We start from the raw sequence: 18,016 nt of genomic DNA on the forward strand, positions 1-18,016 counted from the left end.
AAAGTTTGACTCCTTAAAGCAGGACCTTTTGTGGCAAACCAAACAATTTGACTCTTTAAAGCAAAACCTTTCGCAGCAAAGCGAAAAGTTTGACTCCTTAAAGCAGGACTTTTCGCAGCAAAGCGAAAAGTTTGACTCCTTAAAGTAGGACTTTTCGCAGCAAAGCGAAAAGTTTGACTCCTTAAAGCAGGACTTTTCGCAGCAGAGCGAACAGTTTAACTCCTTAAAGCAGGACCTTTCGCGACAAGGCAAAGAGTTTGACCTTTTAAAGCAAAACCTCTCGCGGCAGAGCGAACAGTTTGACTGTCTAATACAGGACTTTTCGCGACAAAGCATACGATCGGATTACTTAGAGAAGAGATTTGGCTTGTTAGAACAGAAACTTGGTTTTTTGGAACAAAAACTTGAGTTTTTGTTAATTAATATGAGAGCTTCCTCTAGCGTCCCCCCAGCTCAGGCGTGCTCCTCGGCCCCCCCGCTTCTCGACAGAGATACTGACTCTGAAAACAGCGCTGATGAGGGGGGGGTAGAGACTAAGAACGTGCGTCCTCTTATTAGAACTGAAACACATACGGATGGACGAGGCAGAAATCCACGCATGGCTACCCATAGCACGCCATATTCAGGACTGGAGCTAGGGGATTTACAAACTAGATTCTCACGGAAGCCGGGCGAGACAGAGACTGAATATCTTTGGCGCGTTTCACTTACTGGGGGTGATAGAATATTATTGAGTAAGGACGAGGCCACAGGTTTCTGGGGCCCAGGGGTATTTTTAAGTGATGGTCCAGACGGTGATCAGTCCATCACATCTCGTGTAGCTTACTGGGCTGGTGGTATAGATCCCAGGGAACGTGGGGAGCCGGTGGCAATTGTTATAAAAGGTTTATCGGACCTTGCCGAGGGAGTTCAAAAGGCGGCTTGTATACAAGCAATGTATGAAAGAGGCCGGCAGTCCCCCCCTATGGCGGCGCCGGTGGATCCGGTCCACCTTTGGCTGCTTATTAAAGGATTACCGGATGCCTTAAAAATATATGTCCAATCCCTTAAGGAAAAAATTCAGGGGGCTATCGATCGCAGTAAGCAAAATCCCCGAAGTCCTCCTGAACATGTATTAACCTGGGCGGAAATTTTACACAATGTGGTTACACATGGGCGCGAGATGGGGTGGGTAGACCCGAGCGGCAGCCCGTATAGAAGCCGGGCGGTCCGGAAGACGAGCCGAGCCGAGCCTCTTCAGGGACCCTCCCCCACCAGGCCCCCCCCCCCGTCACAGAAACCGGAGCGTTTTGGCTGCCAGTCAAATCAGAGTAGCAGTTTGCAGCGGAGCGACCTCTGGCACCGTGCAGCCGCTTTGGGCGTGCCTTGAAAACTGGTGCACAAGCTCTCCACTGAGCATTTACAGGAGCTAGTGGAATACTTAGAGGGAAGATCAGAGAACAAAGAGAAGGCACCGGCAACCGCCCCCTCCCCCGAGGACAAGTGAAACACTAACCCTTTCGCATCCTCACAAAGGGAGTCAAAAAACTAGTAAAGGCGGATGGGAACCGGGACCGCCCCACCCGCTCTGTATTCTCTTGCCAATGGTCCAGTGATAAAAAACCATACATACATATCCCCGTTGGCCCAAGGCGGATAAGTGTAAAATTTCTAATTGACACGGGCGCACAAATCAGTGTTTTGAACAGGGGGCAAGCTGACAAACTCGGGATTAAACCATCAAGGAAGGCCATCAATATAGTAGGGGTAACGGGTGTAGCAGAGAGATGTCCTTTAGCTCGAATCCACCTTTTGCTGCCTGGGAAAAAGCGGACAACGGCTGTGGAAGTTGCCCTGAGTCCTTATAAAGCGAACATATTGGGATTCGATATTTTGGCAGGTAGACGATGGTGCTTACCTAATGGGGAGATTTGGAGCTTTGGAAGTCACAGGGCAGAGGTAGCCTGTATTAAAATATTGCCATTTACCTTTACACCCTTGCAACTTGCTCCTGCTCCACCCACATCTACAATAACCGGTACCCCACGTCCCCCCCTGCTAAATGCAGCAAAACGGGGCACTACGGAGGTTGTTAATGATCTTGAAGAAAGGCAAATAAAAAGCCGTGGTGTCCAGACGGCCCCCTCCCCATACCGGCAACTCGGAGGGTCTGGCATAGCAAAGCCCCACCCCGCGAGTGCCGGCGACTGCCCCGGGACTGGCGGCATGAAACGGAGCGGCCTGAGAGAGCTGCTAGAAACGCATGTCCAGTACGGGCATAACCCGAATAACGGACGCAAACTTCCCCCCGTAAAACTTCTGTCGCCTCTCTGCACATCTCCCCCCGGCCCGCTACAGTTCCTGGACCCTATGTCCTGGTGGTGTGGGGCGGGGCGGCCCGGCCTCGCGAGCGCGGACAGGCAACCACCTTCCGGCTGGCCGCCCCCCCACCCCGACTCGCTGCGGGCGGGAGCGCCCCCCCCACCCCGGCTTGCAAACTGAAGTTAAAAAAAAAAAAAAAAAAAAAAGCCGCGGCTTGGGACCAGCAACCCCGCCCCGGCTCAGTGCTCTCTGAGGTTCAGAGGCAGCTCCCATTAGGACCCGGCAACGTACCTTAGCACTGCTGCTTGCTAAAAGTAGCTGCTAATATTACTTGCTATCAAAAAAAATTTACTGGCACTCCACTGCAGCTAAATGAGGCATTATGGAGGTCATTAATGATTTTGATAAAGAGTCAATAACAGGCAGCAACTCGATAAAGACCTGCCCCTAAAACAAAAGGTCCAAGAGATATTTTCTGCTCAGAACTTCTGAGCTAGTCTAACATGTTGACTATGAAAGCCCGGTTCCAAAGGGACCGAGGTCTGTTCTTTGTGTTTTCTTGCAGGGCAAAGGAAGATGACAGGGTGGAAGAGAAGTACAGATGCGTGTATCTCCACAACAAGCTGTCTCCTATTAAGAGACTAATAGAGGATTCTGACCAGCAGCAAGCAGAACCATGGCACTAGCCTTTGCTTCGGCCTGGACATGTGCCTTTGCATTACGGAAGTTTCAGTATTAGCAGACTTAACAACTTTTGTTGTTGATATTGCTTTTATGCATATTTGAAGATTTTAAAATTTGCACAAAATAATAATAATAAGCCATTGCTTTGGAGGGTTAAAGAGGCACGTGTATTTTGCTGTATACAGCCCGTTTTGTTACAGCAGAAGTTTAACCTTTTAACTTAAACCCCCATTGCAGTGGTTGTTTTAAGGTGTTTGCTTGTGTGTGTTTGGTGTGAAGTTTTAGCTACACCAGCTCCCCATTGCTGCAGCAGCCGGGGACCCCACATGGCCTATGGGTGTCCGGGCGCGTGTGATTTAATGTGTGTGCACGAGTGCCTGATGGGGAATGCAGAATAAAGCTGCTACTCTTGTGTAAGCCAAATGCTCAGGTTAAAACAGCTGATGAGTGTTGCTGTAGGTTTTCCTTCTACAAAATCTCTGTTCCTGTTGTGGAAGAAGATCCAGCTAACACCAGCAAGGGATGGAAAAGCATCCAGATGCCTTGAAAACACCGCCAACAATGACGGGGTGGAAAAGGATCTAGCTAAAACCAGCAAGCCATTCAGAAGGAAGACAGTCACAGGAATGGAAACACTAATGAACTGTGACTGATGCTGGAACTCATTAATTACCTTGGGCAATTGTTGATTGTTGCAATTACCTCGATTCTATTGTATATTGTGATTAATAACTGTTTGGCAGGGGTAAGTCAACACATGAGATATGGCGATCCACAGTGGACATTAAGGCTCACTGGCAGGAATGTCCCCTTTTACTTTGGAGGCAAGAGGTGGCTGTCACACCACTCTGGAGTTATGACTTGACCATGACTGTAGTCACAGGGTGGGATTGTGGCAGAATGCAACCCCCCCTCGCCTCTCTCCCCCTCTTCTGCCCCCCACTCTCCCCCCTCCCTCCTTCAGTATGGAGGAGTGGGCACATCCCCCTCTCTCCTGGCTGCCATGGGCCTAATGACTTCTTTGTCTGGCCCCAGAGCACCCATACCAGAGTCGTTAGGGGCAAAAAGCCACTGGGCGCCCACACCCAGGGTGGGGGATGTTTTTGGGGGGCTTCCGGGAATAGGAGGAATGACTGCAGTCAGGTCAAGCTCTTAAAAAACGGGACACTCGTCGAAAACTTCCTTTTGGGTTGGAGTTTTCTCAGAGAACGAGCTTAGCCACTGCCGCCAGGAGCCACGGCCCCCCCCCCAGCTCCCCGGAACGGAGTCTCCGCTTGCCTCGCCGCCACGACCGTGAGTAAAACTTCTCGCAGGATTGCGAGTATATTCATACTTTCTGTGCACGTTTGCACACATACTTTAAATTATCTCTTTAAAATAATTACGGATAGGCTTGGGCAAGTGTGTGCTTCTCCGGGACTCAGGGGCGACTCCGGCATTGTTTTGAGTGAAGCCACGTGCATGCACTCTGTGGACCGCCTGCTGTAGTGGTTGCCGCCCCTAAATAAGTTTCCAGCTGATATTCGAACCTGTATTTAAGTCACTTTGGAATATTAAAACCCTGTTTCACCAGTTTAAAAAAGGCTGCTTTGGACCCTGTTGTCCTTCGGGGTAATATTCCGTGACACCCCTCAGTCTCCTCTTCTCCAAACTAAAGAGACCCAGCTCCCTCAGCCTTTCCTCATAAGGGAGGTGCTCCATTCCCTTAATCATCTTGGTTGCCCTACGCTGGACACTCTCCAGCAGTTCCCTTTCCTTCTTGAACTGAGGGGCCCAGAACTGGACACAATATTCCAGATGTGGTCTCACCAGGGCAGTGTAGAGGGGAAGGAGGACCTCTCTTGATCTACTAACCACCCCCCTTCTAATACACCCCAGGATGCCATTGGCCTTCCTGGCCACAAGGGCACAGTGCTGGCTCATGGTCATCCTGTTGTCCACCAGGACCTTCAGGTCCCTTTCCCCTACACTGCTCTCTAATATGTAATTTCCCAACCTATACGGGAACCTGGGGTTGTTCCTGCCCAGATGCAGGACTCTACACTTTCCCTTGTTAAATTTCATCAGGTTATTCCCCGCTCAACTCTCCAGCCTGTCCAGGTCTCGCTGGATGGCAGCACAGCCTTCTGGCGTGTCAGCCACTCCTCCCAGCTTAGTGTCATCAGCAAACTTGCTGATAGTACACTCTATTCCCTCGTCTAAATCGTTAATGAATATATTGAATAATATTGGCCCCAGTACTGACCCCTGAGGCACTCCACTAGATACTGGCCTCCAACTAGACTCCGCACCATTGACTACCACTCTCTGGCTTCTCTCCTTAAGCCAGTTTGTAGCCCACCTCACTACTCTATTGTCTAGACCACACCTCCTCAACTTAGCTGTGGGGATGCTGTGGGAGACTGTGTCAAAGGCTTTACTGAAGTCAAGGTAGACCACATCCACGGCTCTGCCATCATCCATCCACCTTGTTACATTCTCATAAAAGTCTATGAGGTTGGTCAAGCATGACCTACCCTTGGTAAAGCCATGCTGACTGCCCCTAATAACCCTCTTATCCTTGATATGCCTTGAGATGGCACCAAGGATAAGCTGTTCCATTACTTTCCCAGGGACAGAGGTGAGGCTGACCGGTCTATAATTACCCGGGTCCTCCTTCTTGCCCTTTTTGAAGACTGGAGTGACATTTGCTTTCCTCCATTCCTCGGGCACCTCTCCCCTTTCCCAAGACTTGGCAAAGATGATGGAGAGCGGTCCAGCAATGACTTCAGCCAGCTCCCTCAGCACCCGCGGATGCATCCCATCTGGACCCATGGATTTATGGATGTCCAGACTATTTAATTGCTCCTTAACCCAGTCCTCATCAACTAAAGCAAACTCCTCCATGGACCTGGCTTCATCCGGGGTCTCAGGGGTACAGGGCTCCCCAGGACAGCCTCCGGCAGAGTAGACAGAGACAAAGAAGGCATTCAGTAATTCTGCTTTCTCTGTATCTTCCGCCACCAGGGCACCCACCCCATTCCTCAGTGGGCCTACATTGCCTCTGGTATTAGTTTTATCCGCTATGTATTTGAAAAAGTTCTTTTTGCTGTCCTTGACACCTCTCGCCAGCTGTAATTCTAAGGAGGCCTTGGCTATCCTAGCTGCCTTCCTACATCCTCTAACAGCAGCCTTATATTCTTCCCAAGTGGCCAGCCCCTGCTTCCATGACCTGTAAACTCTCCTCTTCTGCTTGAGCATACCCAACAGATTCCCTATTCAACCATGCAGGCCTCCTGGCACCCTTCCTTGACTTCCTACGTGTGGGGATGCTCTGATCCCGAGCGTGGAAGAAGCAATCTCTGAATGCAATCCAGCTCTCTTGGGCCCCTTTTTCTTCAAGCAGTCTTGCCCATGGGATTTCCCCCAGCAATTGCTTGAAAAGGCCAAAGTTAGCCCTGCTAAAGTCCAGGGTTGCAATTCTACTTGCTATTCTGTTCCTGCCACACAAGATGCTGAACTCCACCATCTCGTGGTCACTGCAACCCAGGCAGCCCCCAACCTTTACTGCTTCGACCAGACCCTCCTTGTTAGTGAGGATGAGGTCCAGCAGTGCACCTCTCCTAGTCGGCTCCTCCACCATCTGCATGAGGAAGTTATCATCAATGCACTGGAGGAACCTTCTGGACTGTGGCTGGCTGGCTGAATGGTCCTTCCAGCAAACATCAGGGAAGTTAAAATCACCCAAAACAACCAGGGCCTGTGACTGTGAGGCCACTCTCAGCTGCCCATAGAAGGCCTCATCAACTTCCTCAGCCTGATCTGGTGGCCTGTAATAGACACCCACAACAGTGTCACCCCTGCCAGCCTGCCCCTTGATCCTGACCCATACACTCTCAACTCGCTCATCCTCCACTCCTGGGCAGAATTTAGTACATTGTAGTTGCTCTCTCACATAGAGAGCAACTCCACCACCACGCCTGGCTGGCCTGTCTTTTCTGAAAAGGGCATAGCCATCCATGACCACATTCCAGTCATGTGAACTGTCCCACCATGTTTCTGTAATTGCCACCAGATCATAATCTCCCGACCGGACATAGGATTCTAACTCCTCCTGTTTATTCGCCATGCTGCGCGCATTGGTGTAGAGGCATTTCAGGGAGCGAGTGGAGCACACCCATTTCTCCCTAGGGGCATAGGAGGCCACCCGGCCCTCATCAGTTTTAGAATGCTGCCCCACTGGGACAAGCCCAGCTACAACCCCATCCCCCTTCCAGCCTAGTTTTAAAGCTCTCCAAATGAGCCCAGCTAATTCCTGTCCCAGCATTCTTCTGCCGCTACGAGATAAACCTTTCCCACGTGACACTGTCCGGATTGGTGTCTTATAGAACCAACCATTATCAAAAAATCCAAACCCCTGCCTATAGCACCACTCTTGGAGCCAACCATTTAGAGAATGAATTTTCCTATTCCATCCCACATCGTCACTTGAAGATGGAAGGAGTGAAGAGAAGATCACTTGAGCCCCTGAGTCTTTCACCATCCTTCCCAAGACCTTGAAATCATTCTTCATTCCCCTCAGACTACACGAAGCAGCTTCCTCCCCATCTGTCTGGAAGACCAGCAGCGGGTAGTAGTCTGTCGGGTGCACCAGTTTGGGGAGCTTTCTAGTGATATCCTTGATCCGGGCTCCAGGTAGACTACAAACTTCCCTAAGATGAGGATCAACTCTGCATACTGGGCCCTCTGTTCCTTTCAGAAGGGAATTTCCTATTACTATCACCCTTCTTTCTTTCTTATCAGAGGCAGTCTTAAGTTGTGGAGTCAACCACCTCTTCCTATGTGATCTTGTAGGCAGGCATGGCACCGCCTCCTCACCTACCTCTTCTTCAAGATCCAGGGCCTCAAACCTATTACAGAGGGGCACCTGGGGAGACAAAGCAGGCAGGGAGGAGGGCTGCCCGTGACGCCGAACCGGAACACGCTTCCAACCCTCGTCGTCTTTTAGGTCCCCTACCTCTGCCTGACAGCAACAAGGGTGGGGCCGACTCAGGACTTCTGCCTCTGTCCGAGAGGACAGGAGGTCCATCTCCTTTTGGGGGGTACCTCCCTGGGACCTTTCCGACTGGCAAGTCAGGATGTTACTCCACCAGTCAATCTCCCTTTCGCACTCCCTGATAGTGGGATCTGAAAAAGCTGTTCAAAGGGGTTCGTGAGACACACACTGTACAGGGGTATTTGTGACACACACTCTGTCCAATGGTGTTTGTGACACACACACTATCCAAAGTAGTTTGTGACACACATGTTGGATAGCGTGTGTATCACAAACGCCCCTGGACAGCGTGTATATCATAAACCGCCCTGGGCAGTGTGTGTGTCACAAATCCCATTGGACAACGTGTGTGTTACTAACCCAGGTGGACAGTGAGTCACAAACACCATTAGACAGACTGTGTGTGTCACAGACCCTATTGGACAGTGCATGTGTCACAAATCCATTTGGACAGTGTGTTTGTCACAAACCTCATTGGACATTTGGTGTGTCAGAAACCCCATTAGACAACGTGTGTGTCCACTCTACTCCGTTGGACAGTGCATGTGCATCACAAACCCCATTGGACAGTGTGTGTGTCACAAAGCCCCCTGGACTGTGTGTGTCAAAACCCTCCCTGGACAAGGTGTGTGTCACAAACATCATTGAAAAGTTTGTCAGTCACAAGCCCCATTGGAGAGTGTGTGTGTCACAAACCCCTTTGGACAGCGTGTATGTCACAAACCCCATAGACAGTGTGTATTTCTCAAATTGGATAGTGCGTGTGTCACAACCACCATTAAACAGTGTGTGTGTCACATAAACCATTGGACCCTGAGTCTGGAACAAGCCCCAATGAACAGCGTGTGTGTCACAAACCTGACTGGACACTGTGTGTGTGACAAACACCCCTGGTCTGGTAGCCTGCTGGTCAGGCATCTGGTAGCCTGCCGGTCAGACGCAGCGAAAGCCACGCTCAGTTGGGCAGGGAGCTCCCGGGGTATTGCCTAGGCAGCCGTCCGTCAGCCAGAGGGAAACCTCTGCGGGCTCGGCATCTGGTCTGGTCTGGTTATTTGTGCCGCAGGCTCGGCACCTGGTCTGGTTTGGTAATTTGTGCGCACCTGGTCTGGTTATTAGTGCTGCTCAGCACCTGGTCTGTAGTTCTGGTGATTTAATCTGTATTTACTGTTGAAACTGGTGATTTGATCCGTGTTTACTGTTGTTCTGGTAAAGTTACCTATGTTATCTTTCTGCGTTAGTTATCTATATCCTTCTGTGTTGATACGTGCAATACAAAGATGTCACCATTAGATTGCCTGTTGAAACATTGGAAGGAGGGTGGATTCGGACAATCAATGAGTAAAAAGAAATTAACTGAATATTGTACTCGCCGGTGGCCTGAATATGACCTGCCTAGTGAAGTACAGTGGCCACCGGAGGGCACGTGTATGGCTATAGAAAACAGTAGCAGTAACGCTTTAGAATTGGATGTGCCGTGTCTTGCACCTTCGGAAACAGAACCCTCTGCACCTAAACACCTTAAACCCTGGAAACAATCAGCTGGTCCTTACCGAGAAAACCTCCCGGGAGTATGCAGATGCCAATGAATCCCTAAACATCTGCTAACCTCCTTTATCAGTTGTGCCACAAAATGGGGCCCCCTATCGGATGATATTCCTATTGGTACCCCAAATCTAGGGATTATTTCTTTTAATAACCATTTCACAGTTTCTTTTGCTTGGTTGGTGTGACAAGGGAAGGCTTCTGGCCATCCAGAAAAGGTATACACCACAACGAGTAGATATCTATATCCACGAGTTCTGGGGAGTTCCGTGTAATCTATTTGCCAATAATCCCCGGGTTGCATGCCTGTCTTAATTTTCCCCATTTCTATTTTTCTTTTTACTAGAGGATTATTTTTCAAGCAAATTTCACACTTAGCTGTAATAGACTTTGCCATTGTTAACATCTGGACCGAGATAATTTGTTTCCTTAGATAAGTTACCAATGCTTCTGCACCCCAGTGACACTCCTGGTGTTCTGTCTGAAGTATTCCTCTCATAATAGTGCTTGGCACCACAACTTGTCCATTGGTGGTTACATACCACCCAGAATTATTCTTGCTGGCTCTTACTAGACTTACAAGTTTTTCATCTTCTATGGAATATTTAGGTGGCTCTGAAGGTAATAAATCAATTGCTCTTACCTTCTGGGAGACAAGACCCACCATTGTTCTCACTTGCCGTGCCACCGACCGAGCTGTTTGATCAGCAAGCTGATTTCCCCCAATAATTTTCAATGTTCCACTTTGATGAGCTTTACAGTGCATTATAGCAACTTGTGATGGTTTCTGAATGGCATTAATCAAGTTCAGTATTTCCTTCTGGTATTTAATGTTTGTTCCGTGTGAAGAGAGCAGTCCCCACTCTTTCCAAAGGCTCCATGCACATGAACAACTCCGAAAGCATATTTTGAGTCAGTCCATATGTTACCTTTCTTGTTCTCACTGAGTTCCAATGCCCTAGTCAAGGCGATTAATTCCGCTTTTTGTGCTGAGGTGTTTGGTGGTAAGGATTTGGCCTCAATTACTGTCTTGACAGTAGTGATCGCATATCCTGCATACCGTACTCCACTTTCCACAAAGCTACTGCCATCAGTAAAGAGTTCCCAGTCAGTTTCTGCCAGCGGGGTGTCTCTCAAATCAGGACGACTTGCATGGGTGTATTCGATGACTTCCACACAATCATGTTCCAGATCTCCTTCTTCAGTACCTGCACCCAAAAACTCCGCAGGATTCATTAGGTTAGTAATTTTTAGAACAACATCATCTTGTTCTGTCAGAATTACCTGGTATTTCATCATTCTGCTTGAGGAAAGCCAATGGCCCCCCTTTTGTTCCAATACTGTTGTCACCATATGGGATACAAACACTTCTATCCTTTTTCCCATAGTCGCAATCAGAATATCATCTACATATTGTAGCAACAAATACCATTGTCGAGGGATCATGATATGACCTTTTGTAGTCCATTCCTCGAGTTCCTTGGCTAGTTGATTTCCAAAGATGGTTGGGCTATTCTTGAACCCTTGTGGAAGGCGTGTCCAGGTTAATTGAGTTTTCCTCCCATTGTGTGGATTTTCCCATTCAAAGGCAATGGGAATTTTTGCTTTCATGGTCAAGGGGTATGCAGAAGAAGGCATCTTTTAAATCAAGTACAGTAAACCATTTATATTTCTCTTTCACAGATGTTAACAAGGTATATGGATTTGCAACTACCGGATAAATGTCCTTAGTGATCTGGTTTACAGCCCGCAAATCTTGGACTAATTGATAACTACCATCAGGTTTCTTTACTGGAAAAATTGGAGTATTATATTCTGATTCACATTCCTCTAGAATACCATATTTCAAGAATTTTTCAATTAGAGGTACTATGCCCAACCTAGCTTCTAGTTTCAGTGGGTACTGCCTCAACTGTACTGGCTTGGCATCTTCCTTCAGTTCCACTTTTACAGGCTGGGCTGGTTTTGATTTCCCAGGTATGTCAGTCCATCACAGCCTCCTCCACTGCTTGTGGTATTTTCACTACCAGGTTTTCTTTTAATAACAGAATTTGTCCTACCTTAGATTCTGGAATTTTCATTACCAGGTTTCCATCCTCAAATGTTATTACGGCATCCAATGTGGTCAATAAATCCCGTCCTAAAAGGGAAACTGGACAGTCTGGAACATATAAGAACTTGTGGGTTAATTCCTTTCCTCCAAAACACAAATCTAAGGGTTGTAGGAATGGCCGTACTTCTTCCTTCCCTGTGGCACCAACAATCGTTGTTGTTTTATGACCTACTGTTCCCTGTAAGGAATTTAGCACAGAATAGGTAGCCCCTGTGTCCACAAAAAATCTCACATCCTGGTCTCCCACTTGTACCGTCACTAAGGGCTCCTTATTCTGGGTATCCATTTTTGTGCTTTCATATAGTCAGCTGTCATTACTATACTCCCCCAGCACCATAGTTTGTACTGCATTTCCTACTGCATTTGGTACCCAACTCATGGAACCGGGACAGTTTGGGCATTCGTTTTTCCAGTGTCCTTGCTGCTTACAATAAGCACATTGATTTGAACCAAGCTTTACAACAGGTCCCAAAGGAATTCCCTGAACATTCCAAAAACCACGCCCTTGACCGTTTCTAATTCATCTACCTCGGACTCCTGTTCCTACTCCCCCACCTTCTCCTTGGACAACAGGTCTTGCTGGTAATGCCTTGACTGTTCCTTTTCTCTCTTATTATTAACTTTCCAGGCTGTTTCTAACATAACATCCAGATCTCGTAATTGTGCCCCCTCCAGTTTCTGTAATTTCTTTCGAATATCATCTTGAGACTGTCCTAAGAAAATTAAAGCTAACTGAGCCCTTGCTTGTTCTGTTCTTGCTTGTTCTCCATAGAAACACATGAACACACTCACACAGGAACACACTCATTCTTTGCAATCTACTGTAGCTCCTTCTGCAGTGTGTACAGCAATATTTATTCATGCTACTGGAACACACTTCCCATTCTCCATTCCCCATTAGGATTTGCATGCTGGCTTCTCTCCCATTTCTCTCAGCCTATTATCTACCTATGCTTTCCCAAATCTCAAGGATGGCATACGAAAGATTTTCCAAAATGATTGTAGCTCAACATCACATATGTGTCTAGAAGCATAACCAGAGGATTTTTTCTGTTTTTCTTTCTTTCTTTTTTACCTGGTGAGCTGGAAGTACTGGGTGTGCAGTCACTGTCATCCAGCCACATAGTCTGAACCATTGAATCCTGTTTTGGAAGGCCCTTAAGAGAGCACCTCAGCTCCTGGAGAGGGCAAAGAAGACGTGTTTTAATAAAGCACTTGGTAAAATCAGGGAGGGTAGCCTGTTAGAGTTCATACACCCACCCTGTCATTCTCCTCTTCCTCAGATGTTTCATTTTCCCTCAAACTACTACAGCAACTGCTTACACTGGATGAAGAACGTGAGAATGGCTGCATCACGCAGTATCCTGAAGTCTGACTCCTGAGCATTCTGTGAAATGTAAGCATTCAACATTATCAGGCTTATTGTTACACATAGGCTTGCACTTTTTGTGACATAACTTTACCATATAGTAGTCAGCAACAGGAAATTATTCATCCACAGCTAGTTTTTCCAATTCTGGTGAACTGGCTTGCATTCCTTAATTTCTAGTTGCTACTTCATTTAGTAGAAACACCACTTCTTGTTTCCATGCTGGATAACTATAATCAAAGGACAAGACTGAATTTTTAAGTCACAGACCTAAGTGTCTTCAAGCAGAGTGAGTCAAACCACCTGCATTTAAGCACTGTTAACCTCTAGACATTCATTAAAATCAACAGATGCCTTCACTTTGGAGATTAGAGATTTTAGAAGCCTAAATACAACATGTTGAGGTGTTAAACTGAGTATAAAGGCAAGGCACTACCCAGCCTCGGCCACCCACATCCACTCTCAGCCTATTGTGTTTGGTCTGGTGAAATTCCAGACAGTACAAGGAAGCTATAAAAGCACACTTTTCATGTCATAGAGCTTATGAATTGTTACTGCTATGTTTCCAGACAGTTTTAACAGGAGGAGTAAGGAAAACTTAGAGACATTAACCAGTATTATAGAATTATTAACTAAGAAAATTCAAGGAAGCAATGGGAAGGCACAAACAAATTACTGAGATCTGCATTATTTTAGGATGTCTCAGTGCCAAGCCATTAGGATTGAGTGTCAAGCTCTTGCACAGACATGTCAGAAAGGTCCTCCTGCTTACAGATAGGAACATACCTAGGTGAGGATGCCCTTCCTGGTGATTTTGTATGTGCACAGCTGCCAGTAGCCAGGCTCCTGTAGGTCCATCCCACTAGACTTTTAGCTCCCACAGGGCCATTACAATAGGAACATTCAAAGCAAAATCTATTGGATCACTTGACTGCCACTCTCTCAAATGTCATGGTCACTGAGATAGCCATGATATATACCATGTTTCATATCTGTCAAAAAGGACCCTTTAGGTCAGCTTCTCCCAGCTCAGAATTTGGGATCCACTGCTTACAGTCATCTAGGAGAAAGAGCAGTTCATGAGGCTGATAAGCTCACATGGTGGAAGGTGCACTGTGCATGTAAACCTAACATTTATGGTGAAATACTCACTGCCTGCAGAAGAGATCAGCCAATAAGAGAGAGATGAGTGCTTAAAAATGTTAAGAAACCCAAAAAAGCTAGGAGAGGCAAGAAAGATAAGACACCTTCAAGATACTAAATATGTTTATTCCTTCAGAAACACTGCAAAATGTGGCCAGTCTTGACCTACAAGCAGTAATGAAACCTAAAGTCCCAGGCATATCACATGCCAGCATGCAACAGGGAGAACAGTAAAGACAGGGCCAATATAGGCCAAAGGTATTTCCTCAGGAGGTTAGGAAATATATTTTGGAGGAAATGAAGACCAACACGCTTCTCTATTGGCAGAGCAAATCAATAACATGAATTTAAGTGAGTTAGAGCCCAGATTTTTACAAAGTATCTCCTTCTCAGCATCCTTCCTCAGCAGGTTTCTCCATCCTCACCTACTGACCTATGTCATCCAAAGACAGTAGAGACAGAGGTGGAAAGATGTTTGTCTGCTCTTGCCTTCTGCAGGCGAAGCTGTTCTCTTCTGGCTCATCTGAGAAGAGGGGAGGGGAAGAGAAGGAGAGGCACTCAGCAGCAGCCTCTTTCCCTCATCACTAGTAGAGGCTGTTTCAATGGCTGCTAACTGGGCAATGGGAATGGGCTAGAGCCAAAATGCTCCAATAGAAGTTATCTGGACACGTCCCTTTCCCAGGACTCCTGCTCCTGGAACTGCCAGTGGAGCATTACATGGTGCCACTTGGTCTCTCCACAGTCCTTGAGGTCCTCTAAGTAAGTTCATGCTCCTCTTAGCCAAGGCTCTCATTTCACCCCAAAAGTCTTGCCAGTATCTTCAGTAGGTAACCAATGACAGAGAAGCATCTGGTCCGCGCTTGATTGGCTTCATGTCCCTACTCAGATGAGTCTAAGGATGGAAAACACAAAAAAACTTTTCCTAGGATTTGGGTGTACACAGTACAGTGCTTGATTTTTCAGATGCAACCCAGAAAGCCATCTGATCCTGAGGAGGTTTGCTATGTGGTTACTTAGGCGGGGTTCATTCTTTTAAGTCTGTCCCATGGGAAGAAGGATTATTTGGAAGCCTACCTGGACAGTAAAGCAGAAAAACTAAGGGTAATTGTCCCTGCACGTGGTAGAGAAGCCCAACTGAACAATGCAGTTTCATGGACTGCAAGCTAATCACTGCAGAATGGTGTGTTGGCAATCAGCATGTGAGGAAAGAGAGCGCTACTGTAAAAGAATTAATCTGTGTTCCCTTTACATTATTTCCAGCTTGGTTTTAGCACAACATGGACTAAGGGTTTGATTCGGTCTAGAATCTGTAATTATTATTTAAGACCAGCAGCAACATGCTGAACATTTTTGTGACAGAGAAATTTCCTGTGACACTACTCCCTGGGGAGAACCAGGAGCGGATTGATTGACATACTGCCAGGGATGACATTTTTAATATGGGCTGCAGAAATTGCTCTAGAACCAGCTGGAACTCTTTTTGCATTAGAAATATGCCTATATCACAATCCTGATTTGTGGCTTCACAATTAATGAACAATACTATTTCAGTAGAACTATCTTTGAGATAGCCTGTTAGAATTAAACTCCTAGACTGTTACTGCAATAATGTGCTAATACTGTTTTGGCGAAAATAGTGCGCTCTATGTGGTGGAATTCCATGTCCTTGATTCCCTGTCCCAGCTATGATGCAGAAGCTATGACTTGTACATGGGCTGGTCCCTAACTCTGAAATTACAACTCTAACTCTGGCTAATCACCAGTTGTACTAAACTCCATGTTACATCCCACCTTGTAAACAAACTGTCCAGGAAAGAGCTAAACTACCACAACTGTGAAAAGACTTCTTCTGGTGATTGTACAAGTGGTTTTGGATCCAGGACTGGAAAAAGATGCTCAGAGAGAATCCTGGTGACAGAAATAGACTGCCAAATCGTACAGGTCATGCCTCATGTGCATAAACAATATTCATGCAAGTATTGTCAGTGAAATCCCATGGTATGTTTGCTCTCTGAAAGCATGTCATATCAATTTGAAACAGCCATTGCATCTGGTTCACCTCAGCTGATGAATAGACACTGGGGGCTGGGAAGTGGATGAAGCCCGCCATCAAATGTAGAAATCAGGAACAGATGTCAAGAAAGCTTCATCATTTTCTTCCAGGACATGCACACATTCTACAGTATGCTAACCAGAACTAACCAAATTATGAGATGTTTTCTTACTAGGCAGAATTCTTGCTGATTATGCAAGGTTACTTCATCTGCCTAATCAGAGCAAGAGTCCTTCACGTGTGAACCTCTAATTCATTAACAAGGTCCCAGGCAGTATGAGGATGGGGAGGTAGAATAATGTGGTAAGGCTGGAAGGAGTTGCTGACCAATCAGTGATTCCATGTCCTGCATTCTCTCTTATCCTTTGCTGCTAGAGCTAGCATCTTAAATGGTCTATATCTCCTAGCTGTGCTCTCATCCTCCACCAAAATTTTGGACACCCACCTAAACCAAAAACTAGTATCACAAAAACATATTTACCAGAACTCTGCACCTTGGCTGTGACAACATTTTGGGTAGTCGCACAGCTGAACTACTGCAGATAGTCACCAGCCTGCAATTCTTATGGAGCTTTGGATCTACCTGGAAGGAAGGCCCTTCCTTATCAGACTTGGCACCTGGAGCAACACAGAGGCCTGGCTCTAGAGCATTTCCCGAAAGTTTCCTAGAGCAGCCCCAGTCCTGAGAAAGGGACATGCCTTACTACAAAGTACTCAGTGCCCTTTTTGCCACAGGTCTCATCCAAGTTCTCATGAAAAAAATCAGGTGTGGCAAGCTGTTCCAGAAAGTCAGCTGCAGTCCTGGATTTAGAGACAGGCTGCTCTGGAATCTTGTAAATGTAAATGTATAGTTTCCATTAAGTCCTGAAGTATCCTAGATAGGATCACATCCCAGCATAATGCAGCTTAGCAACAGCAAAGATGCACTACCAGGAAAGTACATTTTTATATAGTTTTTGACCACCAGAAACTGAAGAACTATTTTGCAGACTACCACGTGAAGTATTTTGCAGGAGTACACTAGGTATGGTATGGCGTACTTTAGCGATGAAACTTAGGTGCAACACATGAGACCCCACTGTAACACTTTGGGGGGACTGAAAACAGACTAGTAGTTCAGACTGGTTTGGAGCAGCAGCGTGAATCCTGCTTGAAGGGGCAGAACTTGAACACAACTCAACATTCCATCAAACCCTTGTCCAAGCTTCTCCATGAAGCTCCAAAATCAACCCAGAGCAAACTACAGAGGAAAAAAATACATGAGTAAGCATGGACAACTGAACTGCTAGGGCTTTGTGTATCCTGTTGGATGCAAACTAATATTACAGTAAAGATACAGCCAAATCACCTTTAAATGGTTCAATCTTTATTCACTGGCTGTTTAAGAAAGCTGACTTACTTACTTGCATGCTTGAATTACTGTTCCATGGCCAGACATACAACTTTTAAGATACTGCAATGCCTGGTGTGGGCAATCTTAGTAAATCCTCCAAGAGAGCAAGACATGCACCATGCTTAAGTCAATACCAGACACACTGAGTGTATTTCAAATACTAAAATTATTTTCAACTCACTTGCTTATCCTCCTGGGGAATTCTGGAGAGCTGGGACTGGAGGATCCATCAGACTTCAGGTCAAAGAAAGTTCCTGGACTGTTCAGCACCTTCCGTATCCTCTCTGCAGTGCCTCTGTTGGGAAAAAATAGAAACCAGCTGTACCCCATGGTCAGAGTTAACTACTATCTATTCTAACACTTTCTTACCAGCCACAATTACA

At 46.6% G+C, this 18,016-nt stretch overlaps 1 protein-coding gene across 1 annotated transcript in view; it reads right to left on the reverse strand.

Moving 5' to 3' along the window:
- LOC308042187 (rap1 GTPase-activating protein 1-like) overlaps window positions 1–18,016 on the reverse strand; it is a gene marked incomplete at both ends in the record, with an annotated part of 56,410 nt that overhangs the window by 26,463 nt on the left and 11,931 nt on the right. Inside the window, 3 exons of the mRNA XM_080347377.1 lie at window positions 12,751–12,853; window positions 12,936–13,062; window positions 17,815–17,928. Of these exons, the coding sequence (XP_080203503.1) occupies window positions 12,751–12,853; window positions 12,936–13,062; window positions 17,815–17,928 (344 nt within the window). The remainder of the gene's footprint in view (window positions 1–12,750; window positions 12,854–12,935; window positions 13,063–17,814; window positions 17,929–18,016) is intronic.

The sequence above is a fragment of the Nesoenas mayeri genome (assembly GCF_963082525.1).
Source record: "Nesoenas mayeri genome assembly, chromosome: 1".
NCBI classification, from domain to species: Eukaryota; Metazoa; Chordata; class Aves; order Columbiformes; family Columbidae; genus Nesoenas; species Nesoenas mayeri.